This window comes from Podarcis gaigeae (genome assembly GCF_964106915.1).
Source record: "Podarcis gaigeae genome assembly, chromosome: 3".
NCBI classification, from domain to species: domain Eukaryota; kingdom Metazoa; phylum Chordata; class Lepidosauria; order Squamata; family Lacertidae; genus Podarcis; species Podarcis gaigeae.
In genome coordinates, this window is record NC_139680.1 from 103543426 (window position 1) to 103569721 (window position 26296).

The window sequence follows — 26296 nt, forward strand, 5'->3', positions numbered from 1 at the left end:
GAAAAGGGACCAAAATGATCCAAGGGGGTGTGGAGCGACTCTGATTTAAAGAACGATTGCAGCATTTGGGATGCTTTTAGTTCAGAGAAAGAGGCGGAAGGGCAGAAGTTTTTAAAATTACTAACAGCACAGAGGTAGAGACTTTCTCCCTCTCAGCACTAGAACTTCTGGACCTTCTGCTGGAAGATTAGGGATGGACGAAATGAAGTATTTATTCACACAGGAGAGACTGAAGCTATGGAATTTGCTCCCACGGAGGGAGCGGTGGTCACCAACCTGGATGGCTTTTAAAGAGGATTAGACAAGTTCATGAAGGACAAAGGCAATCAACTTGCCATGATGGCTATTGATCTGCCTCCATGGCTGGAAGCAGTAATGCTTTTGAATATCAGTTGCTAGAAACCACAGGAGGGGAGAGTGTTCTTGCGCTCAGGTGCTGCTTGTGGGTTTCCTACAGGCATCTGGTTGGCCACGAGGAGAAGAGGATGCAGGAGCATCTTATCTGCTCCAATCAAATATGGAAGGGTCAAATTTCCCCACCCCCGTTTTAATTAACTTACAGCGGCCCTTGCCTACATGGTGCCCTCCAGATGTCTTAGACTGCATCTCCCATCAGCCTTGGCCAGCGCACGTATGCTAGCTGGGAATGATAGGAGTTATAGTTCAAAACATCTGGAGGGCAGCAGGTTGGCAAGGGCTGCCCTGCAGCAGTAAATGGAGACCAACGCACATCCACGCATCCCACCAAATTCAAGGCTGTATTTGCTCACGTCTCTCTTGCTCCAGAGCACCAAGGCTGAAATGCAAGAACGGTTTGTCTCCTACAGAGCAAAACAAACCTATAGAGCAAAACAAACTGGGTGTTCAAGTGAGAATACAACACTGGGAAATGCAGGTTCTTTGTGTTTTTGCACAAAGAACAGGGTAAATCACATATTCCGTCCAGCAAAGGGTAACTGCAGCTAACACTTTGCTTAAGTGGCAACTTTGGGCAGTATACATATAACACCACTTGACCTCCAACTGAACCATTTCAGCAGCCTCAAGATCTCTATGAGGATTTTACCAAACTTCAACTGTTGTTACCCTATCAAAGAATAAAATGGGACAAGGGGCATTGAAATGCGTCAGAAGACTGGCTTTCAAACCTGCATCCCGGTGACAAACGCATAACAATGCAAAATATATACAAAGAAGTCCCCAAACATGGGGAAAGCAAGATGTGCTCAGCAGTTGAAGCCTCTAATTTCATTATCATTGTCACTGCTTCTCTGCAAACAGCTTAATAGACAAAGCGCTGGAGACAACGAATGCCTTGAGCTACAAAAAACCAGCAGAGTTAGCTGCAGATCTTGGCAGAGTAATTCCATAAAAAGGGGGAGGGGAGTGCCTTAAAAGTGTAATCCCGTGAAAAGATCATTACAGGTGCACTGCTTTTGTACACTGCTTGCTGAACTGACCTCTACAGTAGCAACACTCCAAAGATCACCCAGGTGACAGAAAACTACAACCAGAGCAGGGACAAGCCGAGGAATGCCTGGAGGACAGCAGGTTAGTATGGCGAGATCTACCTGGCTGCACAACTAGGCTACTTCACACTGAGCAGCCACTCCAAGTTCTCCTGAAATGATGGCCCAAGGCCATACAGTCACTTCTAAGAGGTTTATTTTTTTTAAGAGCGAAGTGCACGTGTGTGCATGCACATTCATAATCCCACAAACTCAATGCAACTCCGTGTCTAAACAAAAGGCAGTTGCTTGGTGCTTATTCTGCAATGCACAGAAGAAGCCCTACAGCAGCCAAGATGGGCAAGAAGAGTCCTTGGGAATCTGAACTTTTAAGAGGCTGTTTTATGTTCTGCCCTAACCGTCCAGGGGTTATGGCTATGCCTGGGCCCAGGCCCTCAGAGCATTAACTTGTGAGTGACATTTCAGTCACAGCAAGGCAATGCTCTTATAAATAGATAAAATAAACACACAGAGAACAAAGTTAAGTAATGATACGGACACACTGCTCCGCCGACAAGGATGCAGGTTCTGATCATCTCTCTCACTTGTCAAAGCCCCCTTCGGGCATTGTTGGGAAACAAGTCCTGAAAGAGAGATCAGCAGAATCCAGTAGCCATGTTTTTCACCCCACCCCCTCTGCTGTTCCTGGGCATACAGCAAATCTAGGAGTTTGAATCAAATCCCTGGTGGGGAGGACCACAGCTCAGGGCCTTGCCTTTGCATGTAGGTCACAGGTTCGATCCCCAACTTCTCCAGATTAGGGCTCAGGGGGTCCCGTTTGAAAGAGTTGCTGCCGGCCAATGCAGGCAATGTAGAAGTAGATGAAACCATGACCTGACTCTAATAGATGGTAGCTTCCTATGTACCCATCAGCTGTTGGGCTGTGTTTGACTCAACAGGCTCTGAGCTGCACTGGCCAACTCTACAGGCGCAAGTCTAGAAGATGTGTGGCATTCCAGTCCTAGGAGCTGCCTTGTGAGCCTTGCCTACAGCTGTCTCCGCAGCCCCTTGCCCCGGACCTTAGGCAGACCTTCACACACAGAGCTGGATTGCAGCTTCCCAACTCCCCTTGAATTCTTGTTTGGACAGAGTGCTGGCAACGTACTGCAGAGAGTGGCGGAGTGCTTCAGTCTGCTCTATGGCCATGGCCACAACGAGAACAAGACAGCTGAGGGAGGGAACAGAGCCTTTCTTCAACTTTGTCCCAATGGCAAACAGCTGCTCCGGGCTTCATTTCACAGCAGCAACTCAGGGGGAAGGCAAGACCAGCTGTTGGAGAGCTTCTCAAATGGCAATGACGGCGGCGTGTGCAGAGGGCCCGCAACCACACAACGCATTTGGCCCAAGGGTGCTGGCCTAAATTCTGCCATTTACTTGGGAGAGGAGAGCAGAGGAGAGGATGAAAGCCAGTGGCTGGAGGGCAGAAGAGCCCAGCTCCTGTTCTGCAATGCACACACACCCACACACCCCAGAATGAGCTAACTGGCCATGGAGGAAGTGCATATTGAGTGCATGGATACAGCAATGTATTAGATGAGAAAGAACAAACCGAAGCTCAGTGCAGACAAGATGTGGCATGTGGCATTTGGGACATTCTGCCGCCCATCTTGGAAGAGTCAGGTCTAAAGCTTTCAGGGGTGGTCAGATCCAAAGCTCAGGGGATTCTGTGCCACAAAGCTGGTTTCACTGGCTTCAAAATGGATGCAACAGATGCACCCCCTTTCTTGGAAAGAAAACACCATGCCACCATTAGCCCTACGTCAGTAACATCCAGATTCAAACTACTACAGAGATGAGGAACTTGTGGATTTCATTGACTCCAATTCCCTGGTCAGAAACCAGGGATAAAACTGGGAGTCCACCTCTGGACTACTTTCATGTGCTACAATGAAGCTGCCTCCGACGATTGTTCCAAAACTTTCAGCAGAGCTGAACACAGTGGTTGGATTATAAACAGGGGTTCACCAGTCTGGTTCAGACATATTTCAACTTAATAAGTCGAAGTGTTCATGTGCCTGAAGCCAGTGATCCCTTCCACCGTACGTGACTCAGATTTTCCAAGTTAGTCAATGATATTGGGAAACTACAATTACCAGGTTCAGAACAAACCAAGATCCTAAACCAACTACAAACCATGGGTCAGGATTCTGGTTTGTTCCAATCGAGGAAGTTCTGGAGTCGAGCAGCAGAGTACCTGCCTTGCGTGCAGAAGGTCGCAGCTTCAACCACCAGCATCTCCAGGTAGAGCCGAGGATGTTACCTGCCTGAAAGCCTGGAGAGTCAGTGCATAGACAATATCGAGCTAGACGGACCATTGGTGTGACTCCATGTATAAGGTCGCTTCCTCTGTTCCTGTAACTGTAGTTTCCCAGCTCAGGTATAATTAATTCACCTGGCAAGCCTTCAATCACGGCAAGTAGAGAAGGAAAGGGGGCGGCAGATGCTGGCAGAAAGCTCAAGCGTAACTCAAGTCAAGGTATGCCTGAACTGAATCATGGTAATGAACCCACGTTAAAAGATCTACGTACTGGCTTTGGCCTGTAACAACTTGGGGTCAGAGTATCTGAATGACCAACTGTTCCTGGCGACTTAGGTCTTCACACAAGACACTCCTGGGATTAAACCTTGCCTGTGATGTTGCCCCATTTCTTGAACACCCTCCCCAGATATGTTTATGCAGCATCTCCGCTGTTAGCTTTAGGAACCCAGAAAGTTGCAAGTTGCCTTGGAAAACACAAAGCGGTATTCAACTACGTTTTACTCCAAGTACACTCACTGAAAATTCATGGGCATGGCTAAGCTAGGGCCATTAATTTCAATGGGTCTACTCTGAGTAAAACAGCTGAATACCACCCATGCGGTGGGAAAGTGGGGGCAGAAATTCTTTAAACATTATGTCAATCATAGTAGCTGAATGGAGCCCTCTGGGTTCAGATTATTAATGGGAGAGGGGGGAAAGGGGAGGCTACTGCTAGGGTGTGCTTGGATGACCACTGGTGGAGGAGGTGCAACAGGTTGCTGGATGAGATTAAGTCTTGATCTGATGCAGAATGAGTCTTATGCTCAGAAACTACAATTATATGCGAGAGGGAGAGAGGGAGAGAGAGAGAGAGAGAGAGAGAGAGAGAAAGGAGCTGCAGCAATCGCTTACAGATTTCAGGCAAAAAGATACCACTCCCTTTTGGGGATTTGTCACTGTTTCCTAATCATTGCTCATCAGGAGACATTCACCATTAAGTTAGGGTAGGGCATGGACACCCAAGCTGCAAAACACACCAGTTTCCAAATTTATCAACTTCCAAACAACTTTAGGGATGATGGCTTCAGGATGCCTCCGAAAATCTGTGAGCCACCTTCCTGGGCTACAGTTTGCTAACGTAAAGTTTTTGCTGGAGCATAACTTCCAATGGCCATGCTGACTGGAGCTGGTAGGAGCTGGAGGTGAACATCTGGAAAGCCACAAGTTCCACATCCGTGGTTTAAAATAAGAGATGGTGGAGTTTACTTTTCACTCTGTCCACTGAACCAACTCCTTTACCAATCCCAATGGTCAGGGTTTATGGGAGTTTTAGCCAAACAGCATTGTTCCACCCCTTTAAAAGGCAGGGAAGGGAACAATTGTCATTCTCTTTGAGCAACTGCTTGAGTGGTTTGGGAATAGTTGCACTTGCACATGATGTTTCTATGGGTGTGTACCCTTTGCCTTTTTAAAAAAAATTATTTTGCAGCTCAGGTAAAGATGTCTTAATACTTGGGACAGGGCTCTAGGAGTGGGAACAAGTTCAAAACACTTAAAACACATGCAGAATGTTGGGACTTTCCTATATATACTGTGGAGTTGTTGATCAAAAATAAAGCAAGCTGCGATTTTATTTTATGCAGAGTTATATCTGGACTTTCTTCCACAATGAAACCTGAGGTGGTCAACATGGAGCTCCCATCCAGACCTGCATAGCTTCCGGAAGGGGGCTGAATGATGCATTCTCAAACCACGCCTTCATCTGTAATCCTAAATAAATTAGTGGATTCTGGAAACTCTCAGTAGAGAGCAAATGGCACACTGCCCCACTACCTGCCTGCCTTTTTACAACCAGTCCAGTGGATGCTGCTGCATGTGAGCTAGCCCACAAGTCTACCCTCAGCCAACCCCCACCTTAGCCTCAGCAACCCCCTTTTCCCCTTGACATCTGATGGAAGGGTGCCACTACCGAAAAGGCCCTCTGACTGGTTCCCTGTAACTTCACTTCTTGCAGTGAATGAACCACCAGAAGGCCCTCAGAGGTGGACCTCAGTGTCTAGGCTGAACAATGCAGGTGGGGACACTCATTCAGGTATACAGGGCTGAGGCTGTTTAGGACTTTAAAGGTCAGCACCAACACTTTGGATTTTGCTGGGAGCCAATGTAGCTCTGGTGTTACATGGTCCCAGCGGCCACTCCCAGTCACCAGTCTGGCGGCCGTTGGGGAGGAGAACCGGGGCAAATGTAGAATGACTTGGCTGCATCCCTGACTCTAGCTCCTCCTACTGCTGGCCTCCTTGTCTTACACCCTACGAGGCTCAAATGGCACAGCAACCACTGTGAACAGTGCATACATGAGCCCTTGGTGCACGCTGCATCCTTTTCTTCGGCCTGCCCAGCAACTTTGTAGCAAACAAGCCTATGACTCACCTGAGGAAAATAATCATCTCCCCAGGCAAAAAAGCTATAGCACCATAAGCCAATACAGTCATACCTTGGGCTACAGACACTTCAGGTTGCGTTTTTTCAGGTTACGGACTGCCGAAACCCGGAAATACCGGAACGGGTTACTTCTGGGTGTCAGCGGTCGCGCATGCGCAGAAGCGCTAAATCGTGCTTTGTGAATGTGCAGAAGCACCTAATTGCAACCCACGCGTGCACAGACGCGGGCTGCGAACACTGCGGGTTACGAACGTGCATCCCGCACGGATCACATTCGCAACCCAAGCGTCCACTGTATATGTAAGGACATAGCTATAATGGGATAAATCACTATTACTGTATACTGTATCACTATTACTGATTTCTATGTGTTGACAAAGATGGAGGAACAGAAGGAGTGAGAGAATATTAACCAATATGGAAAGTTCTGCACCACTGTGTTTTTAAAAGTCTGGTATTGACACCTCAAACATCGTAATACCTCCCTGAAAAAGAGCGGGCGATGTTGATGGTTTTAACACAACCAAGAGTCTCAGGGTTACCTTAAAGACTAGTAAATGAATTGTGACATAAGCTTATGGCACAATACAGCTGCCAAATCTTCATACAGGCCACAATTTGGACTGCTACAGCAGTGGCGTAGCGTGGGTTGTCAGCACCCGGGGCAAGGCAAGTAATTTGCGCCCCCTAACCCGCAAATTTGCGCCCCCTAACCCTAACCCCCAGATGTTGCGCCCGGTGCGGCCGGCCCCCCTGCACCCCCCATGCTACGCCACTGTGCTACAGGTTGTTTGGACTGCTTAAAGCCTAGTCCAGCAACCAAGATTTGAAGAGCTCAGCTAGATCTGTCCAAAGGCCCATCGCTAGTCCAGCATCCTGTTTCTCACAGCAGCCGGCCAGACGCCTGTGGGGAAGCCTGCAAGCAAGACATTGGTGCAACAGCACTCTCCCCACCTGTGATTCGCAGCAAATGGTATTCAAAGGCATGTTGTTTCTGACAATGTAGGCAAAACATAAGGCATTGTGGCTAGTTGCATTAACTTCCATGAGTTTGTCTAACTCTCTTTTAAAGCCATCCAAGTTGGTGTCCATCACCCTTGTAGGAGAAATTTCATAGTTCAACTTTCTTTTGCTCACCCCGACTCTTCCAACATTCAGTTTTAACTGAGTGGCCCCAGAATCTTGTATTGCAAGATGCATGCATAATTTTATACCTCTACGGCCCTATCCGTATCTGCCTTTTCCTAAGCCAAAGTTGTTTGCCGTCGCTCTTGCAGCATCCTATACAAATTCAGATATAACACTGAAGTGAACGGGGAGAACTGTGCCATCCTCAAGGGAACGAGAAGAAAATGATTCTGCTAACCTAAAACCCAGATTTAAAAGCAAAGGGAATCATTCAACATCAGGCTGTTCCAGTCCCATCTGCGCAACCATTTCAGCTTACCAGATGGCACGATCCCTCTCTGCTACCCCACACATTGTCCTGGAGGTTATTCCGACCCCAAACCCAGCCAATTTCAGGGTGAACATGGGGGCAGAGATAGCCCCACTGCACAAATGGGAGTCCCTGTGTAAGGCTTCTGTTGACAGGGTTTGTTAGGTGAATCTTAACCATAGTAGCTAACAAATCATTTTTTAAGCTTGAGATGTAGCTCAGTAGGTAGAGTAGGAGACTCAATTTTAGGGTCTACATGACCCTCAAGGTCCCCTCCAACTCTATGATTCTAATAACTCTTAATGCTGTTCCTAAACAGGAAGAAAGTTTTTTAAAATACACAGATTAAGGGGCAAGCCTGTCTCAAGAAGGAGCCCTAACATTTAATCAAGCTTTAAATCAGGGATTGGGAACCCATAGTCTCTGAACCCTGGCAATGGGCTGGGATCGAGGAAAATCAAAGTCCATCCTCATCTGGAAGACCACAAGTTCCTTATCCCTGAGTCAAGCCTGATTCACCCACAGCACAAACCTATGTGGGTCTACTTGGCTGTATGTCTCACTGTGGTTAATGGGGGCTTACTCCCGAGTAACCATGTTTAGGATTGCAGACTCAGTTCCCAACAGAGGCTCAGCTCTGTACAGTGGGGAGTGAACCCTATTTAATTCTATAGGACTTGCTTCCGAGTAGACAAGCACAGGATGGCACTGATTCTTGCCCTCAAAGCTAGAGGGATCAGCAGAGAAAACCCACCAGGGGATTGGCTGGAGTTTTGTTTAGTTCAAGGCTCTCGGTCAGCCTGTCAGTTCCACCCCCTGCCACTTTACAGGGAAGCAAACACCAAGCACACCCAAAATAACACGTGCCTGTTGCAAGCCCAGCCCCACTAAACTCAATGGGGCTTCTTCTGCACGAGGTAAGTAGGGGACAGGGGTGTTCAAGTTTGCCTACTGATTTGCAGGCTCGTGAGGGGGGGTGGGGAATCCCCTGTTGCAAAACACAGGCGCACCTTTCTCCCCCGATGATGCTGCAACGGATTTGCCCCGACCTTTCACCCACACCGATCGCAACCCGGGCTGGGAAAACAGCCAGGTGACCCCTCCGCTGCATTTCCCCCTTTCCGCGATGCATTTCGAAGTGAAGGGCTCGCGCAACGACCGGGGGGCGGCGGGAGGCCTTCCTGGCGCTGAATCCGGGCCAGAGCGGGGCGTGCCTTTCCGGTGCCGGGGCTGGCTGGCTAGGCCCATGGCTGGCTCCCCTTCCGGTGTCAATTGCCCAAGACCCAGCCAGCCCGGAGCTGCTCTCTCCAAAGCCGACGGGTGCATTGACTCGGGGCGCTCCGACGGAGCACGTGCAGCTGAGACAACGGTGCTTCCGAGCATGTCAAGAACTCCATCCCATTTCTACAGACAGTGGGGCAGCCCAGGACCCCTATTATCCAGAAATAGCCCCCCTTGCACGCGATCTGCCCTCTCCCCCCCCCCAGGTTACCTTCTTCATGATGCCCGTCTTCCTCTTGCTGAACGTGGTGTATCTCCGCAGCTTGTTGTCGATGAATTCCATCTTGATCTTGACGCGGCCACGGGTCTTCTTGCCCGGCTTGGCGCCGCTGACGGCGCCGCTCGCCCCGCCGTAGCCCCCCGCCGCTGCAGCCGCTGCAGCCGCCGCCATGGCCGCCGCCTCGGGCCCCCCCACCACCACCCCGAGCTCCATGTCGCCCAAAGTCCGCTTCACGCCGCGCCGGTCGCCCACCAGCTCCTCCTCCTCGCCAGACTCCGAGTTGCCTTCGCTGTCGCTCGCAGCCGCCGCCGCCACGGCCGCCCCCAAGTCCCGGTCGCGCTCGAAGCGACCCGCGGCCGCCCCAGGGCCGCTCGGAGGGCCCGTCCCGTTGCCCGGGCCGCCGCGCACTCCCGCAGAAGCCGACGAAGCAGAAGCAGCAGCGCCGCCGCCGCCGCCGTTCGCCCCGCGGGGGAGCCCCGCGCCCGGCCGGCCCGAGGACGTCCTCGCCATGCCCATGACCGAGCTCCGGGGCAGGGCGGCAGCGCCGTTCCCGGCCCCGCTGGGTAACATGGTGCCGCCGCCGCCGCCTCCTCTCAGCGCCAGTGTGGGACGGAGGGGTCGGGTCAGGCCGGCGCTGCCATGGGCCCCGGAGCCGGCAGGCTGGGCCCGGCCCCCTCCGCGCTCTCGCTCTGCCCTGCTGCCGCCGCCTTCGCCCGCCTCGCGAGCCTCTCGCTCACGCTCCACGCAGGACCCGCGCCGGCCCGGGGAGCCCCCTCGCTCCCTCCGCCTCCTCCTCCTTCCTCGTCGCCGCCGCCTCCTCCTCCTGCCGCGCTGCCTTTCCCCCCATATAAAGCGATACAATGTTGCCTTTTATGGCGAGGGCGCTCCTTATATGGTGCGAGCCGGCGCTTTGCATCTATTGGCCGACCCCTCCGCGGCGCCCGTGCGCCGTTGGCTGGCGGGGGCCGGGCTCGCCTCGCCGTTGGACGGGGCGGGAGAGGGCTCGTTTGCATACATTCCAAAAGAGCTGCGTTCGCCGAGACGTCACTCGGAGGCGCAGCTCTTAAAGGGAAAGTGGGGCGGCGCTTCTCCCGAGCAAAGAGGAGGCGGGGCAGCGGCAGCAGCCGCCTGGGAGGGAGGGGGGCAAGGAAGGAGAGCGTGGATTGAGCAAGAGAGACAAGGAGCCGGGGGCGGACGGGAGGAAATATCCCCGGGGGCTCAGCAGCTGAGAAACTGCTGGATCCAAAGGGGGGGGTGTGGAGAAGCCCTGCATGTTTACTCGCGAGTAAGCCCACCGAGTTTCATGGAGTTTTTTACTCACAAGTAGACGTACGTCGGTCTTGGAGGCAGGATCTGCACGTGCACCAACGGGCGGGGATGTGCCATGACATATAGTATTTATATGAAATGAACTGATCGTAAATCTCTTCCTTCCTTTCTTCCTTCCTTCCTTCCTTCCCCCTCTACCTAAGGAGCTAGAAGTGAGGCAAAGAGGCATCGGGATCCAACTAAGTGAGGGGGCGCATGGGACTGAGAAGCAGCTCCTCGCCAAGGGCTCAGTCGGAGCCACCCGCTTTCGGCTGTCAAGTTTGTCCAGATACACCTTCCTTCCCAGGTGTATTTGTCGCTCCTCCTGGATTTGAGGTAGAACGTGCCTGCCGCTGGAGGCTCATCACATGGTTTGAGGGTAGCCCTCTTGTTCACACTCCCAATATATGGGGTTGGACTGGAGAAACTCCAGATGGGGGTGGGGTGGTTTAGCAGGGAAGTTGAACGATTCGCCTTTCCCTACCAGGCCTGCTGCTCACCACAAAAAAGAATTCCCTGGGAAGAGTGGGATTGGTGCATCAGATCATTTATGTCCAAGCTACTCTTCACACCGCCTTCCGAAGTTTCTCTACAAATGAGAAGTAAAGTATTCAAAGTTGAGAATCTCTGCACTGCCGAGCGGCAGAAGATGAGAGAAAAGTTTGGAACAGCGAAAGCAAGAAGCAGTGGCCAACAACAGCATCTAGCCCTTATTACAAACAAAACAAAACAAGAGTATCATACAGTGGCTTGTGATATAATATCAGCAAGAGAAAGCAAGGTTTAAAAAATAGCCCCAGGAGTGGATCCCATATAGATGCAGAGCTGAGTTTGCTTCCTGGCTGCAGCTAAAAATGGAGATCATTAGTGACTGGAGGCCTATCAGTCCTACATACTTAAGGAATCACTGTTCAAGTGAGTTCTGTCCCTGGGGATTAGAGTTGTGCAAGGATGTTAATCATCCCAGTGTTCTTAGGTAAAGAAGAATGGTTAAGCTTCCTAACTTTGCAATATAGGCGTTGTGCCCCCTCTTTACTCTCCATCAAACTTAGAGTCTTTTTAGAGTTGACACCTTGCAACTTTGGGCAGTCTAGCCATTCACCACAGAAAAAAATGTGGAGGACTTAAAGAGGCTTATTCTCATGATAAGGCTACTTAATAGCTACTCTTACAATATTAATCACAGGGTAGGAAGCGTACTCACAAATGCAGCATTATCTATAATCTCAGCAAAGATAGTCTGTTCAACCCACTGTATTATCTAAATAGATAATGCTCAGAAATATTTGATTTATACCCTGGTGCTTTTGCTTTGAATTGCTTTATCTTCTTTTATAATTGCATACAAACCGTTTTACTTTTTCAATTGTATGATTAAATTGCTGTAACTCACCCTGGAACCTTAGGGAGAAATGACAAATAATAAATCATATAAATAAAAGACATATCAATTCACATTATCTACGATGCATCGTTCATACTAATTTTTTGGGATTTCATTTCTTAGAAATAACTGAGAATGAATACATAGAAATATATACACCAGTCATCGATATAACTTGTCTATGATGTGTCTTTTATTTAAGAATATAAATCACTATCAGCTTCTTTTTGGGAAAATTTTAGGAGATTATGTGGCCTAGTTGGTGGCTGGTATTTAAATGGCTTATAACACTAAGCCATGGTTTGTTTTAAGCACTGTTTGTTCCACAAATCACAAGTCATCTTGCAAAAGGGCATACAAATCGTGGCTCGTTACTCCTTGGTTTGTTTTTCACCTACTCTTGCCTCTGCCACTGCAACTTATCATCACTTCCACAAACTCTGGGGGCACTAACCTTTTAAGGCTATGGTTATCAGACATCCCTGTTTCCCGGGGCCAGTCCCCAGATTTACAAATCTGTCCCCGGACAAAATCCATCAACGGAATGTCCCCGGATTTCATTTAATGTCCCCGGATTTATATTTTAAGTGTTGTAGATTTATTAGTAGGGAATAAATGTTGAGTGGAATAAATGTTCAGGGACGCAGGTGGCGCTGTGGGTTAAAGCCTCAGCGCCTAGGACTTGCCGATCGAAAGGTCGGCGGTTCGAATCCCTGCGGCGGGGTGCGCTCCCGCTGCTCGGTCCCAGCGCCTGCCAACCTAGCAGTTCGAAAGCACCTCCAGGTGCAAGTAGATAAATAGGGACCGCTTACCAGCGGGAAGGTAAACGGCGTTTCCGTGTGCGGCTCTGGCTTGCCAGAGCAGCGATGTCACGCTGGCCACGTGACCCGGAAGTGTCTCCGGACAGCGCTGGCCCCTGGCCTCTTAACTGAGATGGGCGCACAACCCCAGAGTCTGTCAAGACTGGCCCGTACGGGCAGGGGTACCTTTACCTTTACCTAAATGTTGAGTGATTGCTTTAATGGCACAAGACACATCATATGGAGACTCCCGGCGAGGCAAAATTGAAATTGAAATACTTTATTGTCACTTGTATACAGTGAGATGACACAAGCACCCCCCACTCAGCTCTCTTAGTCTTAATTCCCCTTGTTTACTGACGCACACCCACCAAACCCGAAAGTCAGTTGCCCTGTTGTTATCTTTTCATTCAGCAGCCTAACAGCCCACAGATAGAAGCTGTTCTTTACCCTGTTGGTGCGACTAATCATGCTTCTTTATCTTTTGCCTGAGGGCAGGAGATCAAGAAAGTGCCGGCCAGGGTGTGAATCATCCCTGAGAATTTTCCTCACTCTCCTGAGGCAACGTTCTTCCACTATTTCATCCAGCAGATTCACGGGACAGCCCATAATATCTTGTGCTGTATTCACCAGCCTCTGTAGGCACTTCCTATGAGATGATGTCAAACCAGCGTACCACACCGTGATGCAGTATGAAAGGACACTTTCTATTGTTGACCGGTAGAAGGAGATCATCAGATGTTGATTGACATTGTTCTTCCGCAAGACTCTGAGGAGATGGAGTCTCTGTTGGGCTTTCTTAACCACCTGGGTTGTATTTATTTTCCAAGAAGGTCTTCACTGAGATAAACTCCTAGGAATTTAAAGGAATAGACTCTCTCCACACAGCCTTCCCCGATGTACAGCGGGGCTAGTTCTCCTCTCTTCCTCCGAAAGTCCAACACCATCTCCTTTGTCTTGCTGATATTAAGGTGCAAGTAGTTCCATAGGCACCATGTAGATATTTTTTGGACCTCCCCTCTGTATGCTGATTCGTCTCCACCTACAGATAGGTAGCCGTGTTGGTCTGAAGAAGTGTGCATGCACACGAAAGCTCATACCAAGAACTGACTTAGTTGGTCTTTAAGGTGCTACTGGAAGGAATTTTTTTTGTTTCGTCTCCACCTGTTATTAAACCCATTATGGTGGTGTCATCTGCAGACTTAATAATTGCAATAGACGGGTCAGATGATACACAATCGTATGTATACAATGAATACAGGTAGGGACTTAGCACACATCCCTGTGGTGTGCCAGTGCTGATTTTTAAGGAATTAGATGTTACACGTCCAATCCTCACTGTTTGTGTCCGATCTATCAGAAAGTCTTTAATCCAGTCACAGATGGTAGGAAAAAATGGCGGCCACCACAGCAGTGAGGAGCTCATGAAGCCAGCCAGAGCCAACTACGCTACCAGGCTGGCTCGGGGCTGTTGAGACTGCCGCTGCCACTGACGAGGGGGAACCAGGGACGCCTGGCGCGTCAACCGGGGGAACCGCTGAACCCCACTCCCCCCCCGTGACCCAAATCCAGACGGGAGCGAGAGAACCCGGCTGACTTCCAGCGGTGTTCTCCGGGGCCAGTAAAACCCCAGAGCCGACGCAGGGAGAAGGAGGAGAGCAGCTGCCGCCGCTGAGGAGGAGAGGTAGGGGAACAAGGGCAAGGACGCATGGCCGAGCCCAGGCCCAACCCAGGCCTACTCCACAGCGGCTAGCACTCCCAAGAGAGCAGGCCGGGACCCAGAGGAAGGCCATGCGACGGAGGAGACCACAGAAAAGGAAGTTATTACCTCTTAATTTAAAAATAAAATAAAACAATTTTAATAACTTATTTTCGGTAATGACATACTGGGCCAAAGACTTTGGCCGTAACATCTACTTCGAAGAATGGGAAAAACTATGGAAACAACATCTTAAGTTTACGGCTTGTGTGACACTTAAGGAGAATCTAATGAAAATGTTCTACCGTTGGTATATGACTCCCGTTAAATTAGCCAGAATGTACGGATCCTGTAATAAATGCTGGAAGTGCAAGGAAAGAGAGGGGACCTTCTACCATATGTGGTGGGAATGCCAAAAGGTTAAAGGGTTCTGGGAGAGTGTGTATAATGAAATGAAGAAAATTTTAAGCTATACTTTTGTTAAAAAACCCGAGGCATTCCTGCTGGGATTGGTAGGAAGGGAGATAAAAAGGAAAGATTACAAGCTGTTTCAGTACGCAACAACGGCAGCAAGGGTCCTGTTAGCTAAAAATTGGAAATTAGAGGGTTTGCCGACAATTGAGGATTGGAGATCAAAATTACTAGATTATGTGGAGATGGATAAGATGACAGGGAAAATCAGATATATAAAAGACCAGAGGTTTGTAAAAGATTGGGAAAGTCTTACGAAATATCTGGAAAACATAAGCGATGGACAGATAACACTAGTGGGTTTTAAGGGAGCTCTGTAAGAAGCAAAGGGTAATGTCTAAAGAAAAACAGATGAACTAGAATGATTAACGGCACTACAAAATAAGAAATGCGGAATTATTTGCCTTTATTAATACGGATGATTTGTGGAAAGGTTGAAGGAAGTCACTTTTAAAATATGTGTGATATTAAGTGGAATATTATAGTCTGTCTTGTATTTTGATTTATGTAAACTAATAAAAATTACACATGGAAAAAAAAAACTTATTTTCTTTTCTTTTTTTAAAAAAGTGTCCCCGGACTCTTTAAAAAAAATCTGGTAACCTTATTTTAGGCAAATAGGCACATTTGGGTTCTTGAGCTGTAGTCATGAGCCCCCTCTTGACTCTCCACCACATGAGCCCCCCACCCAGGCACAGAATGAGAGTGTGTGCTTGCGCATGCGCACAGACAGAATTCGTTTTTTTCAAGTGCTCTGGGTAAAAGTCAAGATCCAGTAGAGTTGATCTGAGCATTGAAAAGAGAGAAATAATGGCACTCTTCCAAGTTCCTCCTTTAGTGTTTATGTACTTCTCAATGAATAAAAGGGTACCGCATCTTCAGCATCTCAGAACCAAAAGGGCATTGAGTGATGGGCACCAGGTGAAGAACACTGCACCCAGGTTGGCATTAACCAAACAGCAGGTTGCAGACCAGTTCTATGGGTGATTAAATATTTTTGAGTGTTTGAGCAAAACACTGTAAACACGAAGGAGATGATGTCACCTCACAATGCTTCCTTCATCCACTCTTTCATGTGCATTGTGCAGCAAAGGCGCTCCCCTACTAACAACCCCTACCAGGCCTCCTCCTGCATACAGAGAGCTCACGCATTGATGCTCACGCATTACTGCATGCAGGTCATGAGTCTGAACTGGATCTCAAAAATATTTGGGATCAGAAGTATTTAATAGAAGGAAGATTGTGTAAAAAGGTGTTTGGGAGCATCGCAGAAACTGAAATGCATTCAAAGTACACTTTGGTTATGCGCACAGGCCCTTGCCGCCTCCTGCTAGCCACAGACGTGCACAGTGAAATACTTCCACCGTTCATCTGCAGCCAGCCGTAGTGCTTCTGCTTCTACAGCCAGAATCTAATCACTGCAGTTCAGATTGGAAAAGAATTTTGCCCCCGGGTCAGATTGGCTGGCAATTCTACGCCAGGAAAGAAGAGAGAGAGAACTGCAGTTTATAAGTCTTGCTGCTCAATTAATTTGCAGACAATTTTAAACTCATGCTCCTGCACGTGTGTGCGTGTGCATGTTCACATATACACAGATGCACACAAAACTTACTCCTTGCCTTCAGGCATATCTGGTGTTCTTCCATTTCCACCCCTCCTGTTTTTTTCCACTTAACAGCTTAACAGCACAGGGTAACCGTGCCCCTGAAGGACCTGATTCTCAGCCTGGGAGTCATTTTGGACTCACAGCTATCCATGGAGGTGCAGGTCAATTCTGTATCCAGGGCGGCTGTCTACCAGCTCCATCTGGTACGCAGCTGAGACCCTACCTGCCCACAGACTGCCTTGCCAGAGTAGTGGATGCTCTAGTTATATCCCGCTTGGACTACTGCAATGCGCTCTACGTGGGGCTACCTTTGAAGGTGACCCGGAAACTACAACTAATCCAGAATGTGGCAGCTAGACTGGTGAATAGGAGTGGCTGAATAGACAATATTCGTAACAATGGCCTTAAGGATCTTCACTGGCATCCAGTACACCTACGAGCACGGTGCTGACCTTTAAAACCCCAAACGGCCTCAGCTTAGTATACCTGAAGGAGCGTCTCCACCCCCGTCACTCAGCCTGGACGCTGAGGTTTACCTCCAAGGGTCTTCTGGTTCCCTCACTGCAAGAAGTGAAGTTACAAGGAAGGAACCAGGCAGAGGGCCTTCTTGGTAGTGGCGCCCTCCCTGTGGAACGCCCTCCCTTCAGATGTCAAGGAAATAAACAAATATCTGACTTTTAGAAGACATCTGAAGGCAGCCCTGTTTAGAAAAGGTTTTAAGGATTGATGTTTTTATTATGGTTTTAGTTATGTTGTAAGCCACCCAGAGTGGCAGGGGAAACCCAGCCAGATAGGCAGGGTATAAATAAAGTTGTTGTTGTTGTCGTCGTCGATGTCATCGCCGTCACCACCACCAAGGGGGGTTCTGCCAAGGACATCCCTGCTTATATGTTTCATCTTATTTTGATTTTGATTTTTTTAAAATCCTCTCATGTGTCTCAAGACAACCATATAAAACAATTACAATAATAATAAGGGTAGACTTTTAAAAAATGGAAATAAAAACCTAAGGCACAAATCTAAAATATCCCCACACACAAACACATCCAGCTGGAAAAAATGGTTGAAACAAGCTGGTCTCCATCCTCACCACACAACTGCCAATGGCATGTGTGGGAGGCACAGTGAAAAAATGAATAGGCTTCTGGAAAAGGCAGAATTTATAGAATTATAGTCATCAAAGTACAACAGACAATATCATGTTTCTGGTCAGAGCACAGAATAGGAGTAGCTGGTTGGCAGGTGCAAAAATAAAATAAAATTGAGCATACCTATGGGAAATGCAGTTCTAATTTGAAGATCTGTTTAAAAATTTTTAAAGTTCCAGTCTATTAAGCCTTTGGGGAGGGAACCAGCAAGTACAGCAGTAAATGACAACTGTGGCATTATTTATCTTGTTCTGGAAAAAGGACCCTCCTTTCCTTGGCTCTGGAAGCAGCAAGCTCAGACTTTGATTTACTGGGTTATCTGGCCTACGACCCAATCTATGCTTGCAAGCCTGTGTTTTACAACACTTGCAGCTATTTGGGGTTGCGTTGTAGACATAAGATTCTGCACACACTTTCTACAGGGCGGGACCGCGGAAAAGGTAATTAACAGAATTATCAAATGTACGGGAGGGGGTGTGTGGAAGGAAGTAGTGACATTAGCTTTTAACACTGCAAAATTTTAATGATGCTTCCCCTGAAAACCAGGTGGGTTTTTTCATAGGATTGGTTCTGCATTTGCCTTGGGGCTTTCCTGAGAGTTCGTTAGTGGGCGTAAAAGTCAGGGGCCATTTACTTTTGGCACCCAAAATACTGCATTCAGAGGTTGAATACCTCTGATGTATCCTAGATGTATCCTATCTAGTGAGAAAGGTTTGATGTGGCTGCAAATCAGCATTTGTAGCGGGGCTTGGACATTTTAGCACCGCTATCCCTGTTTCGCGGAACAGCATTCCAGTCAAGATATGACAGGCGCCGACTATCTGAACTTCCCAAGAAAACATCAAAGACATTTATGGTTTGACAAGCGTTCCCAGCAGGATGAGTAGGTCACTGTAGGGTGTCTACAATGCTTTTTTTCTTAAAAAAAAAGAACACAAAGTTCAGGGGTACTCTCATTTTGACTCAATAAAACCACCATTTTATAGTTCGAATCGGGGAAAATAAATAAAAGTACAAAGATCCACGAAATGTTTAGGGGTTTGTGTACCCCTGTGTCCCCCCCCGAAAAAAAAGCACTGTGTATCTATTCTCTGCTGCCCTTAAATTTATCTGCTGCAAATTTCCATGCTGTTTTTAACTGGGTTTTGGGAGGGTTTGGGTTTTTTTGGCAGTTTTTGCATTTTGTATATTGCCTTCTTAGTGAGCTTCGGCCCAGTATACCTGAAGGAGTGTCTCCACCCCCATCGTTCTGCCCAGACGCTGAGGTCCAGCACCAAGGGCCTTCTGGCAATTCCCTCACTGTGAGAAGCAAACCTACAGGGAACCAGGCAGAGGGCCTTCTCGGTAGTGGCACCCGCCCTGTGGAACGCCCTCCCACCAGATGTCAAAGAGATAAACAACTACCTGACATTTAGAAAACATCTGAAGTTTTCAGGGAAGTTTTCAATGTGTGACATTTTGATGTATTTTTAATCTTTGTTGGAAGCTGCCCAGAGTGGCTGGGGAAACCCAGCCAGTTGGGTTGGGTACAAATAATAAATTATTATTATTATTAATCTTTAACCTGGACGTAAGCCGTGCTTACACTAGGGGGCTTAAAACATGGTGAGGTCACCCCCACCCCACCCCCACTGCCTTTCAAGCCACATTTACATGGTTTTGTTCAAATAAGGGAGGGGCACGGACCTGTCTTCACTGAATGCACATCACCTGTTTGGTTCCCCCACTGCTACAACTGCCACCCAAACTCCTATTCATGCAGCAAGCTACCTGTGCTTGGATGCATGCTTGTACATTTTGCCCTGCATCCAGTTTTGCAGTGAGAAAAAAACACACCAAGCAGCCACTTTGGTCAATAAACCACAGGACCAATATGGATTGCGGCTAACAGGTGGAGGTGGAGGGGGGAATGCAATAGAAACAGAGTAGGTGGCAATGTGAACATCTCTGTAGACTAAACAGTTCTTCAAGTAGAGGACTAACTCCTGAAGAACAGGGCAAATGGCTGAACTTGGTTACATGCAACTGGTTGCACGCAGATAGAGATTCATTCAGGGTCATAAAATCATTAAAGGTTGATTCGTGGTACATGTCTACTTTTTGTCATTGCCAAGAATGCGTCGCTACATGGAAGCATTCACAGGTCTATTTGGAAATAGGCACATGGTAACTCCTGTTGGGACGCGGGTGGCGCTGTGGGTTAAACCACAGAGCCTAGGGCTTGCCGATCAGAAGGTAGGCGGTTCGAATCCCCATGACGGGGTGATCTCCCGTTGCTCAGTCCCTGCTCCTGCCAACCTAGCAGTTCAAAAGCACATCAAAGTGCAAGTAGATAAATAGGTACCACTCCGGCGGGAAGGTAAACGGCATTTCCGTGTGCTGCTCTGGTTCGCCAGAAGTGGCTTAGTCCTGCAGGCCACATGACCCGGAAGCTGTACGCTGGCTCCCTCAGCCAATAAAGAGAGATGAGCGCTGTAACCCCAGAGTCAGTCACGACTGGACCTAATGGTCATGGGTCCCTTTACCTTTTAACTCCTGTGTAAAGCACAGAGCCTAGGGCTTGCTGATCAGAAGGTCGGCGGTTCAAATCCTTGTGATGGGGTGAGCTCCCGTTGCTCGGTCCCTGCTCCTGCCAACCTAGCAGTTTAAAAGCACGTCAAAGTGCAAGTAGATAAATAGGTACCACTCCAGCGGGAAGGTATACGGTGTTTCTGTGCACTGCAGTGGTTTGCCAGAAGCGGCTTAGTCATGCTGGTCACATGACCCGGAAGCTGTATGCCGGCTCTCTCAGCTAGTAAAGCGAAATGAGCATCACAACCCGAGTTGTCCGCAACTGGATTTAACGATCAGGGGTCCCTTTACCTTTAACTCCTGCATTGGTCATCATCTCTTTTTTTTAACATGGTTATTACTTTGTAGGAACACAAAAGTTTAAAACACTGTATCAGGAATTGCCTGATTTCCCAAGCTGATAGAAGCAAACTCAAATCTGGGAGATGTATGGTGCTTCCAGTCTGTTGCAGTTTTCGGGTAGGAGTCAATCACATACAGGCAAAACCAGGTTGCAAAATTACCGTTGATTTGGCACTCTTGTACAGCAAATCAGCTACTCCCCCAAAATCGGGTTGGGATGTGGTTTTTTGCAATAAGGAAAGTGGCAATAAAATGCACTGGGAAGTGTGGGATAACAATGGATTGGCGCCACATTGTATAACTTCCCCGCAAACAAATTAGAATTAATGCTCAGTAAAATAGCCGGCATCATCTACAAACTTTGACCAAACAAATCAGGAGATATGCTTTATAAAAGGTCACATGAAAGTGACTGTCTATACATATATATATATGTGACACCTCTGCTGATGAAAGACTGGAAGAATTGTAAGGGGGGGAAGGAACTGTAAGGAAGTAGGACTGGGTGAATATCAGTTACACAACATTTTTGGACTGTGACTTGGCTGACAATTGCTGACAAGTGGTTAAAAGGATGTTATAATAAATTTTATATAGAAACTGGAGAAATATTAATTTAGATCACTAGGACATTACAAGAATCGTATTGCACTGCCTGAGTGATTAAAAGTTAAAGGTTGGACTTGGGAGGGAAAGTTATGTCCGGCAGAGGGTAAAAACCTGTCCTATTTTTCTAGAAAAAAAGGTGCCAGAACTCACAATCAGCACCTCCTTTTTTCTCCTATAATGGCAATGGGGTCTCACCTGAGAGGTGCTGGAACTGAGTTCCTGTGAGTTCCCACTGGAGGAAAAAACACCCTGGTAAAAACTTTTTAGAGTGCATACGTTCAAAATGTTTATTCTGAATAATTGTGGTTGCAGATAATTGTCGGATTGGGAGGCGAGAGTTTCTCTTTTTTTCCTGTTCTTTTAGATTATATGCTAGAAATGTGATAAAGGTTTTTGTTCAGTTTTTTCTTCCCTGTTTTTTCTTTATCTTTTTAATACAATTGTATATATGAGTATTCTATTTTATATTTCCTTTTTCTTTATTGCTTTTCTTTTTGGATATATTGCTTTTTATGAGCTTTTTTAATGAGCTTTTTATAAACGTGTTTGGATTTTACTGCTTAATATGTTAAAAACCTTCAATAAAAATACGCACACACACCATAGCTGTCAACATTTCCCTTTATTTAAGGGAAATTCCCTTACTCCGAATAGGATTCCTCGTAAGTAAAGGGGAAAGTTGACAGCTGTGACACACACACACACACACACACGCAACACCTCAGCTAAAACACTTGCCCTGGTTTCTCATAAGATACCCTGATGTTTTATGATATGTCAGCATAGAAATATTTATGTAAGTAAATTACATATAATGTTATCAGAAAAACTGGTTGTTGGAACTTTAAGCCATGTATTCAACCATCTAAAGGCAGTGGCAAAGCAAGGTACCTCGTGCGGAAAATTTATTGTCACCCTTCCATTAAAAAAAAAAAAATGTCTGCAAAAAGTGGTTTGACTTTATTTCATCTTTTTTGGAGGGGAGCCAGAGTTGTTGAGCATTTTGGGGGGAGATCACGTGCCTTGCGGCGAGGATTCTGACTTCTGCCCTACAGCTGAGGGCCTAACCAACAGCATCTCTCACAGACGTTGAGTGCCACACAGCATTTTGTCACCCCTTCCCCGGAGGTGACACCAGGGGCGGGCTGCACCCACCTTGCTCCGCCCCTGTCTAAAGGTAACACAGCATCACAGGAGACGTTCAGTTGTACGGCCAACCAGAGCCAATAAAATTTATCACAAAGTTTGCCTGGTCTTGAACTGGCCCCCTAGCCTGGAATCTCAGCCTTTTCCAGTTCCTACTTGAATTTTGTGCATGAATCTCATGAGTTTTCAAGATCTGGTTCCCACAGCAACTGTCAAGAGCGCCACAGAATCTGTCACTATGCAGGATACTAAATTTATTTCGCAATATTGTTTCCTGCTGCCTTCTGTGGCTTTGCTGCCATGGAAATGCGGGCAGGACAGGCCTCTGCCGGAAGAAATGTCCTTGGCAAGGAACAATGAAAGTATGGATCTCGCTGCTCTTCTCCAGAAGGCTAACCTGCAAACTCAACGGCTGGGCATTCAAGCACAATGGATCTGTTTTTGGTTTTCCACAGAATCAGAATGGGTGGCACCTTTCAACCAGGTGACTTCAAAGCAGTCTCCAAAGTTCTAGAGTCTCCTCCCTGGACCAATTTAGACCTTACCTGCATCTTTGGAAAAGCCACTTGGAGCAGCTTCTGTAGGGCCCTCCAGGCAACCCCGTTTCTTGAGTATTCATCTTGATTTGCTTGCACAACATTTACGCCAGGTTAGATCATATCTGGTTTTTATTGAGCATCTGATCTGTTCGCAGGGCAATTGTACAATAAAGAGCATTCACTCTTGATTTGCTTGAAGGGTGTTACAGTCGTACCTTGGTTCTCAAACTCAATCTGTTCCGGAAGTCCGTTCCAAAACCAAAGCGTTCCAAAACCAAGGCACACTTTCCCATAGAAAGTAAGGCAAAACAAATTAATCCGTTCCAGACTTTTAAAAACAACCCCTAAAACAGCAATATGGCATGGATTTTACTATCTGACGAGACCATTGATCCAAAAAATGAAAGCAATAATCAATGTAAAGGTAAAGGGATGTCTGACTGTTAGATTCAGTTGAGGACGACTCTGGGGTTGCAGCGCTCATCTCACTTTATTCGCCGAGGGAGCCGGCGTACAGCTTCTGGGTCATGTGGCCAGCATGACTAAGCCGCTTCTGGCGAACCAGAGCAGCGCACGGAAATGCTGTTTACCTTCCCGCCAGAGCGGTACCTATTTATCTACTTGCACTTTGATGTGCTTTTGAACTGCTAGGTGGGCAGGAGCAGGGACCAAGCAACGGGAGCTCACCCCGTCATGGGGATTCGAACCGCCGACCTTCTTATCGGCAAGCCCTAGGCTCTGTGGTTTAGACCACAGCGCCACCAGCGTTCCAATAATAATCAATGTACCATACTATAAAATAAATAAGACAGTACTGTAGATGATAAAAAATAAAATTACATTTTTTTCTTACGTGCACCAATGATAGTCATTGTTTGGATGGGGGGCTTTTATCCATTTCCATAGTCACACAATCAATCAATCAATCAATCAATCAGTAGCTGAACTGGGTTCCACACAGTCACAAAAACAAATTAACTGAAGAAGCCTCAAAAACAAAAACGCAAAATAATTAGCAAAAACAAAAGTGGCAAACTTAATCCGTTCTGGAAGCCCATTTGACTTCCGAAATGTTTGAAAACCAAGGCGCAGCTTCTGATTGGTGCAGGCGCCCCGAAAATAGCTGACAGCCGCATCAGACGTTTGGCTTCCAAAAAACTTTTGAAACCCGGAACACTTCCTGGTTTTCAGCGTTTGAGAACCAAGGTACCACAGTAATACATCTTCCCTTTAGTTATCCCAACCATGCACCATGTTATACACCTTTATTTTGTCTCTCTTGCTCACAGTCTGTAAAGCTAAAAGCCCCCGATATTGACACCTCATGGGGGAACTGCTCCAACCCCAACTTAGTTGCCCTTTTCTGCAACTTCCTCAGCTCTAGAGTCCCTTTTTTGAGATGTGGCAATCAGAACTGTACACGCACAATTCCAAGTGTGGTCGCACCATAGATCTGCAAAACTGCACTATGTCGTTTGCAGTTTTTCATTCCTTTCCTAAGGACTCCTAACATTGAATTTGCCTTTTGCACAGCTGCTGCACACTTAAGTCGACTTCTTCATCAAGCTATATCCATGGACAACCCCAAAGGTCTCACTCTTGGTCAGCCTCTGCAAGTCCAGATTCCAGAAGCGTAAGTGAGAAACTGGATTTATTTACTTTTCTGCTCCACATCACACTTGCATACATTGAACTCCATTTGAAGTTTTAATGCCCGTTCATTTAGTTTGGACATACTTCTTTGGAACTCCTCACAAGGCTTGCCATGTGTCCTCTTTTTCCAGGACACGTCCTCTTTTTCAGGGGTACAACTTCTGTCCGGGTTGATTTTTTTTAATTTGCCAAAAGGTCTCTGGCTATACTTTCTGCATGAGACATAGACATAACTGGTGGCCATAGACTTGCTTCCCTCTTCTCTCCTCCTGGCGCCCTCAGCAATATATTACAGCCTACATATAGCACAAGTATTTAATTTGGTGTCATCCACAAACCTTGCCAATCCTTCAGGGGAACCCTCCTCTCTTCTTACACCCCTCCATGCTGGAGAGTCACTGACAACACTAGGAACAGCCATTGCACTCGCCTCTCCAAGAGTTGGCACCAAAACAAAGCGGCCGCAGAGACCACATAACACCGGTCTTGAAAGACCTACATTGGCTTTCAGTACGTTTCTGAGAACAATTCAAAGTGTTGGTGGTGACCTTTAAAGCCGTAAACGGCCTCGGTCCAGTATACCTGAAGGAGCGTCTCCACCCCCATCGTTCAGCCCGGACACTGAGGTCCAGCACCAAGGGCCTTCTGGCAGTTCCTCTCACTGCGAGAAGTGAGGTCACAGGGAACCAGGCAGAGGGCCTTCTTGGTAGTGGCACCCACCCTGTGGAATGCCCTCCCATCAGATGTCTAGGAAATAAACAACTACCTGACTTTTAGAAGACATCTGAAGGCAGCCCTGTTTAGGGAAGTTTTTAATGTCTAATGTTTTATTGTATTTTTAATATTTTGTTGGAAGGCGCCCAGAGTGGCTGGGGAAACCCAGCCAGATGGGCAGGGTATAAATAATAAATGATGATGATGCAACTTTTGTATATTTGCACCATTCCAAAAAAGATCTATACCTTAAATAGGGCTGCTTGGGTCTCATACGCACATGAGAAAAATCACATCCCTGGTAGATCCCATTTTTAGCACATTTTTCCTTTAAGACATTTTGATTGACATTTTGATCATACTGGCTAAAGGTGGTGGTGGGGCTGGCTGTTTTCTCCTGTTGTTGTTTTCTCAAAGTACTTTTAAGATGCCTTGCAGAGCAAAAGAAAGACATCCCTCCCAATCCAGTTTACATAGCAATAAAACAAATAAAACTTATAATAATAATGATATCAGATAGGACGCCATAATATAACACAGTCCTTAAAAACACACACCACTCAAAAGTCCAGCCAATCTATAAAAAATGTCATTTAAATAGCAGTAAAATAGCCACTAATAATCTGAAACTAGCTCAATTTTTTCCAACTAAAAGGCATCGCGGCTAAAAGAAAATTGGAATCAAACAGGTCTCCAATGCTCACCGTAAAGCCAGAACAGATTAAGAAAACGACGTATCCTTCTCAAGAAATCACACAGATGGGGAGATCAACAAATTGTAATAACTTCTACAACCGGCCCTATAGACTATCACAGCTTTGGGGTGGGATTAAACGGAATATCTGCAAAATCGGGTTGTGCAACTGACTGTCTTGTGCAACAACCTCGTAAAATCGGACTTTTTGGGGAACGGAAAGGGATGTCAGATAGAAAGTGACAGGTAACACTTGCTTTGATAAGGTGTCACCTAGCCTCTTTGCAAACAGGTCTGAACGTCACATAGTTTGCCTGCAAAGAAATCAGGATAAATTCTCAATTATAACAAGCTGTCCTAAAGAATTTCCCTAGACTAGGTGTTCTCCTACAACACAGTGCCCTCCAGTGGTGATTGGAGGAATGACACCCAAAAGGTAAGACTCAGTTGGCTTAGCTTATATGAATCAGAGGTCAAATAAAGC

At 47.1% G+C, this 26296-nt stretch overlaps 1 protein-coding gene across 2 annotated transcripts in view; it reads right to left on the minus strand.

Annotated features, from left to right (window-relative positions):
* The window catches only part of SRF (serum response factor), a 72186-nt gene extending 62361 nt beyond the window's left edge, over positions 1-9825 (minus strand). The window contains exon 1 of one of the 2 annotated variants that reach the window (XM_083733452.1): positions 9120-9825. In XM_083733452.1, coding sequence (XP_083589578.1) covers positions 9120-9698 — 579 coding nt within the window. In that variant the 5' untranslated portion in view covers positions 9699-9825. The remainder of the gene's footprint in view (positions 1-9119) is intronic. The other variant, XM_083733453.1, reaches the window with a different exon arrangement.
* Positions 9826-26296: the final 16471 nt, after the last annotated feature.